General features: G+C 38.7%; 1 protein-coding gene across 1 annotated transcript; it reads left to right on the top strand.

The window, feature by feature from the left end:
- The first annotated feature begins 1387 nt into the window (after positions 1–1387).
- On the top strand, positions 1388–8914 carry NDUFAF4 (NADH:ubiquinone oxidoreductase complex assembly factor 4). The gene is made up of 3 exons (XM_047860773.1): positions 1388–1588; positions 2099–2202; positions 6839–8914. Exons 1-3 carry the CDS (start codon positions 1453–1455, stop codon positions 7124–7126), a joined length of 528 nt encoding a protein of 175 aa, XP_047716729.1. The 5' UTR covers positions 1388–1452; the 3' UTR covers positions 7127–8914.
- The last annotated feature ends 1318 nt before the right edge of the window (positions 8915–10232 follow it).

The following is a 10232-nucleotide window of genomic DNA, read 5'->3' as shown; positions in this document are numbered from 1 at the left end:
CTTTTCTTATAATTAAGTATTAAATTTAATAATTTAATACATAAACCATTAGTTTTATTTAAATAAAACTTCCCCTTTCTTTGATTCTTTTTTTTTTTTTTAATTACTTCGATTCAATTCTCTTTACATCAATTCTTTCCCTTGCTTTTAACTGGTCAAAAACAACCACCTTCATTTTGCTGAGAGATGAAGACACTAAAAACATTACAACCACAGTCTATAAAAATATGGTAACTTTGGAAACCCTGCTACTTCCTAGTGGATCCCTTTTATCTTTTATGGATTAATGACTATATATATGTATATATATATATATATATACATACATATACATGTATGTATACATGTATGACTATACATACATAATGACTATATATATGTATATATATATACATACATATACATGTATATATATATATGACAATATTTCTAAAGAATCTCAAGTAGAAGGAGCAACATAATAATCTGTTTACAAATGGGGAGTGGAGGGGGGGGAGGCAGGAAGAGAGAGTATGTAACAATACTGGTGTTTTTTTTCCTAACGTCTTACTGGCTATTCCTTTCACTAAGTTACAGGGAAGTTTCTCTGGCTTTAAAAAGAAATAAGTTAGGGAATGACGTGGTGACACAGAACTTAATAGTATACATAAATAACACACATTAGTATCAAAAATAAACAAAAGAGAAAGGACAGCAGGACTGAAACTGATACAAGCAAATCAAACTGCTTTTTTTTTTTTTTTTTAAGATTTTTAAACAATGTTTTAAAGTAATCTCTACACCCCAGGTGGGCCTCGAGTTCAAGAGCTGCAGGCTTCATCTACCCAGTCAAGCCAGGTGCCCTGAAAGAATACACTTTCATTATTTTCCTCTCAGAAAACAGGAAAGGGTGATTTTAGGACCTTCCTTTATCCTGGTGCAGTCAGTTCCATTTTTATCGGCTTCCTTCAGCGGCCCTGACCTGTGAAAGGACGTCAAGGTCTTCGATTTCCTTACCACTTTGATACTCTACTCAGCCTGCAACTTTGAAATCACGTGGAAAGCTTGAACCAACGCCGGTCATTAGAATTAAATCAGAAAGTCTCGGGGGAGGTCAGGCCTGGTACGGTTTTAAAGCTTCTCTCCCGACGTCCCAACTTGCAGGGTTGAGAACAGACGTGGGTCTCAGCTTAGGCCGGGGCCCTTCCCGAGGCCCCTCCTCCCGGAAGCAGCCAAAGGCGGTCGCAAGCCTCCCATCCCGAAGGGAGGCGCTCGCTAGGACACACTCAGGGCGGAGACGCGGCGTGCGCCCTCCCGACCGCTAGGGGGCGAACGGCGCGCTTTGGCGCCCATTTTTCGGCAATGGGCCGGATCGACCCCACGCGTGCGCATGCTCGATGCGTCCAGGAGGGCGCCGGTGCCGGTGACTTCCCACGTGTGGTGTGAACCCAGAGCGCATCATGTTGTGAGGAGATGGGGGCTGCTGTGTTTCGCGCAATCAGGAATTTCAACCTAGAGAACCGGGCGGAACGGGAAATCAGCAAAATGAAGCCCTCTCCCGCTCCCAGGCACCCCTCCACTAAGAGCCTGCTGCGAGAGCAGATGAGCCGTAAGTGGTGCAAGGGGGCGTTTGGACTCCGCGCGCGGGGTCCCGGGGCGGGCTTGGGGGTTCCACGCCCGTGGATCTTGGTCCAGTGGCGGGGGTGACCGGGGTTGGCCGCAGTGACTTGTCAGCCGAGCGCGGTAAGGTGAATCCCCCAGGCCGGTGACATTGAGACTGTCCCTTTGCGCCCTCGCTGGAGTGGCGGCTCCGCCCATTTCGAAGTTGCGGAGGTGGCGGCCGCTACCCCGGCCGTACTGGCCCTCGGAGGCTTTTATCTTTAATGCTTGAGGTCCGGAATCCGAGTCAGAAGTTCCTCGGAAGTGCTCTCTAGGGGTCTTCACAGAACGGTGGACGCCGGGCCTGACCTAGCATTTTGATTTACATGTACAATATTTCCTATATTGTCCGAGTGATTGTTCATTAAGCAAAAAATTAAAAGTGGCTGCCTTGTGTTAAATGTTAGGATCTTAGAGGGAATTTTCTTTGGGTTTAATATCGTGACATTCTTTTTCTTAGACCATCCAGAAATTAAGGGAGAAGTTGCTAGAAAAGATGACAAACTGCTGTCCTTCCTAAGAGATGTGTATGTTGATTCCAAAGATCCTGTGTCTTCTGTGAAGGTAATGTGTGTTTTAATTCAGCAGATAAGTAATTGAACCTTTTTGTGTTCCAGGGAAACGAACAAGAGAAGTGTGGTAGGTAGTGAAAGAGAGTGAGCGCTCTGCCTGTTTAAAACTGTCAATGTAGTTGTGACCAATGTACAGGGCATTGGCAAAACTTAAGCTCAGTGGCGATATTATTTCACAATTTGTAGGATTTTGTAAGGTACTTCCAGTGATTGTCATTTGAAGAGGAGAGCTTTAATACTATTTTCTCATCTTTAAGTGGGTTGAGTTTTGTCCCAATCTCAGGGATTCCTTTAGTGTTGTGTTGTTGGTGTTTTGTTTTTTAAAGATATATTCAGATAGGAAATGTAAAATTTGGGAGTTTATGGAATACATTGGGAATGGGACCCTATATGTAAGACCTATATATAAATACAGTGCACAAGTGCTTTGTATATATATGAACAAAACAGACTTAGTCCTTGTCTCTCAGTGCTTAGAATATTGTGAGGGACACAGACATTAAACAGATGAGCAACCATAAGTACATAATTACTGATACGACTGTGACAGAGAAGTATAGGCACTGTGAGTCTACAGAGGGACCTGTTTGTGATTGGACAACCAAGGGTGGTTTCTGAGAAAGGGACATTTAAGCTCAGGCCTGAGGGATGAACATGAGTTAACTAGATGAGTTTGTTGGGGCAGGAAGGATCTAAGTAGGGGGAAGAGGGGGATTGAAGGAGAGGAAAGTGCCAATGACAACTCCCAGCTATTTTTCCATTCGAAAATTCTCTGGTCCTCTCTGTTTAGATTGGTAATACTGTTTGCACAGATACACTTATTAATGTAATTTTCATTAGATAAGCAAAATAAAACTGATGTAAAATAAGGTTTGTGAATTGTTGCATGTAATAGCAATTATAGGGCTCATTTATCACCAGATGTTCCCGTAAAAAAGATGGAAGGGTTGATGTTCATTTTTTGTGTGTTAAATACTTCCAACAATAACAGGTGTTGAATAATACTTCTGACTGCTGTTTCTCTCATGCTATACTAAATCATGCATCAAAAAACTGGCCCTTGGGGAGTGAAAAAAAATTTAAGCTTTTATGAATACAGTTACATAGATACAATACACAAGGAGATATATGGTCGTATTAAAATTTGGGGGAAAAGTCTAAAAAGACTCGAATGACAATGAAAAACAGGTTGAAGTACCTATTTATGTTTTGCCCCTTTTTCTCTTTTGGGTAATTCATAGTTTTCTTAACGATTTGTGATGTTTGTAGACATTAGTGATACTGTGTATATATCAATTTTGTTTATTTAAAAAAATTTTTTTTTAATGTTTATTTATTTTAAGGAAGAGAGATAGTGCAAGCAGGGAAGGGGCAGAGAGAGAGGGAGACGCAGAATCTGAAGCAGGCTCCAGGCTGTGAGCCGTCAGCACAGAGCCTGATGTGGGACTCAACTCAAGAACTGTGGGATCATGACCTGAGCTGAAGTCAGATGCTTAACCAACTGAGCCACCCCAGCGCCCGGTGACTTTTTTGTGTTTATTTTTGAGAGAGACAGCACATGCCAGTGCACGCACCTGCACAAGCCAGGGAGGGACAGAGAATCCAAAGCAGACTCTGTGTTGACAGCAGTTAGCATGTTGCGGGGTTTGAACTCATGAACCGTGAGACTGTGACTTGAGCTGAAGTTGGATGCTGAACCAACTGAGCCACCCAGGCGCCCCTTTTGTCTGGCTTTTTAACTTAATATTGCTATTCAAAATTCTGTCAAATATGTTAGTCTTTTTGTTTTTCGTGGTATTGGAAGTCTGGACTCACTCCAACATAAAAGCATTTTATCCTGCTGTTAGGACTGTATATTTTCTGGTAAAGTCTTTGTTTTACATAAAGATTACAGTGGTGTGTGGAGATCTTTTCAACTGGATGGCCAGTTGTCTAACTATAATTTATTGAATAACCAGGTCTTTTCTCCACTCACTTAAAATACTAATATATGCAAGTTTGTTTCTGGATTCATCAGTTCTACCTGCTTTTCTATTTTGATACTAGGATCATACTATATTAATTAATGGAAGTTTGTAATGTGTCTTGATATCTGTTACAGCCTTCTATCCCACACTACTCCCCAAAAGTTTCATGACTCTTGTCACACTTTTTTCCAGATGAACTTGAGAATCAAATGGTCGGGTTCTTTAGTAAGTCTGATTTGGATTTTTAGTGTAATTGAATTGGAATGTACAGGTTAATTTGAGAATTAACATCTTTGTATTACTCAGCTTTGGGGGGATAGAGGGAAGGTTGCTACCATAGGATCTTTTTTCACCCTAAGGTTTTTAACTATTGCCAGTTAGCAGAAAGTGAGTGATTTTTGTATTACAGCTACCCACATTGCAAGGTTATTTCTATTAGTTTTTCGGTTTGTTGTATTATTTTTCTGAAGATTCTCTCATATCAGCATAGAATTAGTTTTCTCATAACGTGTACTACTACATTTATTGTGTTTGTAGCATTAACATAGCAGTGAAAATTGGTATTCTATCCTGCTGTTTCCTTAAGTAGGGTGTCTTTAATGTTTCAGCCTTAATTATAATAAAGTGATATGGTTTCTGATTAAAAATACTTTTTTCACATTTGGGACTTTTTTATTGTTAATTTTCTCAGAGTTTTTTGTTTGCTTTGTTTTTTCTTTTAATCAAGAGAGGATGTTGAATTTTCAGATGCTGTTTCAGTGTCATAATATTTTAGTATTTAATATTAAACAGAAGGGAAATTGAATAAAAATGTATATCGAGTGGAAGAAGGATTACCTGGGAAAGTTAAGAGAAAGTTAAGAAAGATAAGAGAAGCTTTGAATTTTGGAAAGTGAAGAAGTTTGGATGAATATTTCAGGCCAGAGTTACAATATAGAGGTAGAAGAGTATTATGCCTTCCGGAACCAGTTAGACTTCATTACAGTCAAGGGAAAGTGTGAGCAATAAATTTGGGAGAATTGAGATAGGATAGAGGTAATAGGGACCCAATCATGAAGATCCTTATTTGTCTTGCTAAGAAATTTGGGTTTTATCTTGAGGACAGTGGAATGTCATTGAAGATTTTCTTACCTGATTGGCTTCATAATGGGCTGGAAGGGAATAAAATGCATTTTATCTAATCAAAGGAGACCAGTCCGGAGGCTTTTGTAGTAGTGCCCACAGGAGACTTTGGCTTGAACTAGGGTGATGTAGTGACCAGGAGAGAAGTGAATGTGTTCAAGAGGGACTTAGAAGTCATTATCAACAGGATTTGGTCATTGATTGGATGTAATGCATGAGGGAGAGGGAGATGTCAGGTATAATATGACATAACAAACGCTTTAAGTTTTGGAATGAGATACAGAGGGAAGTGATATTGGTCACTGAGATACAAAATATGGGATAGAATTGGATTTTCAGAGGAAAGGGGTAATTTCAGTTTTAGACATATTGGTTTTGAGGTGCTTGTAGATAATCCAAGTAAAGATGCCCTTTACACATTTGGGAATTTGGATCTGTAAGTAAGGAGAAAGGTCTAGGTTTGAGATCAGCTTGGAAAGTTATTAACACATAAGTAATAATGGAAGTCTAGGGTGTGTGGGGATTACTGTAGTAGAATGTGAAGACTGAAAAGAGGGCTTGGGCCAGAACTGGGAGCACACTAACCTTCAGGGGGCAGCTGAAGAGGAAAAAGTCCACAAGAACAAAGGACCCACTAGAGAGACAGATGGAAAACTAGGAAAAGGAGTGGCATGGAAACCAAGGGGAAGGTTATTATGGTCAATGGCATCAGATCTATAGTGAATATACTTGAAGCCTGAAAAGTGTCTTCTGCATTAAGATCTAATCTAATCCTGGATTAGAGATCACAAATACCATCTTTAAAGCTTAACTAGAGAAACGAAACTGGCCATAAACAAAGTGTTGTTCTGGGTTTGGTGGGCATTTTTAAAAGATAGTGACTATGGCATTTTTATATTTTGACCAAACAGCAGCAGTAGGCAGGGTACAATTGAAAGAAAAAGGAAAAGGGAATGATTGGCAAGGCCAAGTAATGAATGAAATACAGGGCACAGCACAAGGATTATACTTGGATGGGACAGACAGATGGAAAGATGGGTGTACATAGGTTGGGTTTTTTATTATGTTTGTGTATTAGTTTATTTTCTCTCAAGAGGCAAAATCCCTAGCATATTTGAATTCATTTAAGGTGTTTGGAGGTATTGAATATGAAATAAAAAACTAGGAAACAGAATGGAGATTATCAAGTAAGTTATTAGGGCAGCATCAGAATTCTGCCCTCCTAAAACAGATTTAATCTAATCAATTCATTTTTGTTATTTTAATATGGATGAAATAATGTGATGAGTGGATGGTAGGCAATTGATTGTTATTTTGTAGAACTACCTAGATTTCTTAATGATGATTGAGCTGTAGTTATAAAATAGTGATTTGCAAAAGTGCCGTTGAATGTGTGGGTCATTGTAATGAGAAAGCCTAGTTTGGAGAAGCATATGTAGCATTTATTTGAAGAATAGTGGAAATTTGAGAAGCATGAAAGTAGATGTCACATCTTTTCTCTCATCTCGAAAGCTCTTTGTTTTTGTTTTTTGATACTAGGTAACAGATGCTGGAAAACGTCAAGAGCCAAAGGAGTTCAGATTGGTAAAAGGCCAAGACTTTAACATGATGAGTATTAAGAACATTCCCAAAGGCAAAATTTCCATTGTAGAGGCATTGACACTTCTCAATAATCATAAACTTTATCCAGAAACGTGGACTGCTGAGAAAATAGCAGAAGAATACTGTCTGGAACAGAAAGATGTAAAATCCCTTCTCAAATATTTTGTTACTTTTGAAGTCAAAATCATCCCTCCTGAAGACAAGAAAGCAATACCATCAAAATGAAGAAAATGTTGAAATTACTTTTCCTATATGTATTCCCCAAACCCATGCCCTGTTTAGTTTCTCATTTAGTTTCAAATTACTGAATGTTTAAAGCCCCCTCCTTGGTAGAGCATACTATTTATTGAGCTCTGCTGAATTTTCAGGACTGCTGGTAGAATGAATTTTGTTTTCTTGTAAAGTTTAATTCGGTTTAGGCATATGTTCATGTGTAATATCAGCAGGACTAATCACATGTATACATTTATTATAAATAAAAAAGTTAATGTGTAATTTTAGCACATCATATCATCAGCTTTTAAATTGATCATATGATCTCTTGGGAAATGTCCTGCATCTCCCTCATTTAACATTCAAAGTTTTGCCATCCAATTTAGGTGATTAATTTATTCTTCCTATGGAATTGTGAAAGTAAGAGTTTTCCTACCTTTTGTGACTATATTGTTAGGGTAAGGGAGACTTGACAGTGAGGTAGGATAACAGTATTTCCCAAATGAAAGCAGACAGGAAAGTGGACACAAAATCAATAGAAAGTACATTTTTATTATTATAGGGAATAACAGTGAGGACTTCTCTTGTTTTGAATTGGTTTTATGTATGGAATAACTTCTTAAAATTATAAAAAGGAATTGATATTTATGAAATTTTAGCAGTCTCTGTTTTGACAAACGGGTAAATCCAGAAGCTTTCAGAGAAGCAGGCAGTCATGAGAGCTGTCTGGAAAAGTAACTTCTCTGGATTTAATAGAGAAATAACAAGAAAATTGTGAAGAATGGTTAAATCAAAGAACCATGGTAAATGAAATTTGGTGATGAATTATATGTATGTTTTCTCATTTAAATGCTGGTTGAAGGAAGAGAGAAAAAATTGCAAGAAGCGTGAAATATGATTATTGGAAGGGACCTGGGAAATTGCTGCTTCGTCAATTGAACTAACTTATGAGTACAGTGTGTATTGGCACTAGGGTCTTGAGTGAGGTTATGTAAGTTTAGCTCTGTCATATTACCACCCGTGGGATCTTGGGTAGATTGTGTAGCCTCTTGGAGACTGAATTTTCTCTAAAAAATGAACAAAATGCTGCCTTATTTAACTCTAATGATTACCGTGAACATAAATAACAATAAAGGACTGGACAAATAGGACTTGTTTTTTGCAATTAAGAACAGAGAGCTGGGGAGGTTTCATGACCTATTTAGGATTATTCTCTAGTTTATGACCTAGCCATGTCCAAAATCTAGGTTTTCAGATTCCTAGTGTTATGTTTTTTCTGGTGGGCCAAAAAGCATATTTCAAAAGAGCAGGAAGTGTAAGTTACAGGAATATTGGAAATGTGGTAAGAAAAGTTCCAGGTTACCTGTGTCCTTCTGAAGGAATACAGACATGCACTACTTCCCAGGGATTCCCTTGGGAATGGTATGAAAGATGCTGAGGAATTCAGCATGATGACGGAAGAAAGCATTTGCAATGCTGAAAAGAGAAAAATGGGCTGAGATGGGAAATGTTAAGCTTGTTTTCAACTGCAGGTTCATTACGTGAATAAAGTGTACCTTGTTTATATTTGGTTCAAAAGTGTTCTTTTAAGAAAACAACTGTATAAAATTGCATTTCAAAATCAATCTGTCCACAAAACTGTTTTCCTTTATCAAATAAAGGTCAATACTTGAATTACAAATACTGCTATTTCTGAGCCATCTTCCCTATTCAGATCTACTACACACTGTGGTTAGACGTATGTAAATCTGGCTGTTATATGGTGTCACAAGATAAAATAAAGTACTTCCATATCTTTCATTGGCCTCGTACTGCTTTTTGTTATATGTAGGAGAGCACTTGAGTAGTAGTGGTGTCACAGAAAGCATGGAGTTTAGATTTAGAAAACCTGGGTGTAGATCTCAGCATCACCACTAGCCGATAATATCTTAAAAGCAGTGACTGTGCTAGGCACTGATCTCGGTGCTTTACATTTACTAACTTGCTTGATATTTACCATAGGCAGGGAGAGAAGTACTGTTTATCATATTTTACAGAGGAAATTGAAGCACAGAGATCTAAAATAACTTTTCAAAGATTAGTAAGTGTTGGAACCTGGATTTAAACCTTAGTAGTAGATTATTTTCAAAATCTTGTGCTCCTAAATGTTTTACTGTGTTGCCTCTTTGGGATTGTAAGAATTAAGTGATGGCATTCAAGGTGCAGGACTACTCAGTGCCCACCGTATATGAGAAACATGTCTGGGCCCTCTCTGCTATGATAGACTGGTTTAGTAAGTCTGAAAGATGCCTTTGTTGATGGCTTCTAGATCGGGGGGGGGGGGTTTAAAAAATATTTAATGACTAGTATGGCAGCATTAAAAAATATTTAATGTCCAGTGTGTGCTGACCATCTGTGGAGATAAAATAGTTGCAGTGTCTGGGTCTAAAGTTTATTGTGAAAAAAAAAAAAAAAATGAAGGAACAGTAGATAGAGGGTAGCTTTGAAGGAGAGAAGCTTTCCAGGTATGAAAAAGGGAGGAGGGAAAGAATTCCTGGGGATGAAAAGACTTGGGGTTAGTCAGGAGAGGAGGCTGGAAGTTTAATCATAGGGTGGGGAGGAGAACAGGTCCAGAGAGCCCATAAAACAAAAGCTGCCAAAGTAGGTACATTCGGTAAAGCTCTATGATAAACAGGGTTACCATATAATTTATTGCCCAAACTGGGACACTTGAGAGTGAAAAGGGCACCGATTACATTAGAACAATAGGGACAATAGCATAAACTAGAATATCTTAGGTAAGCTAGGATGTATAGTCATCCTAACCACAAAAGGCATTAATGGAGGTCTTGAAGGCCATCTCACCAATGACCCCTATCTGTGCCAGAGGGCTCTGATTGGCCCCAACTAATGCTTGTACATGGACATTCCCTCCATATCTACTCCAAGCCCTTAAAACACCCATAATCCCAAAAAGAGGAGGGTAGAGCCCTGGACAATTAGTGATTAGGAAGCTTCTGTACCCATAACTGGGTACCCAACACTGAACGTATAGAACTGAAGCAGTTCGAAGCACCCTGAATTGGGGCAGTGCTTTAAGACAGTTTGTCGGGTACAAGTTGAAAATATATAAGAAATG

The sequence above is a fragment of the Prionailurus viverrinus genome, chromosome B2, assembly GCF_022837055.1.
Source record: "Prionailurus viverrinus isolate Anna chromosome B2, UM_Priviv_1.0, whole genome shotgun sequence".
Taxonomy (NCBI): Eukaryota; Metazoa; Chordata; class Mammalia; order Carnivora; family Felidae; genus Prionailurus; species Prionailurus viverrinus.
This window is presented reverse-complemented; position numbering and strand designations above follow the sequence as displayed.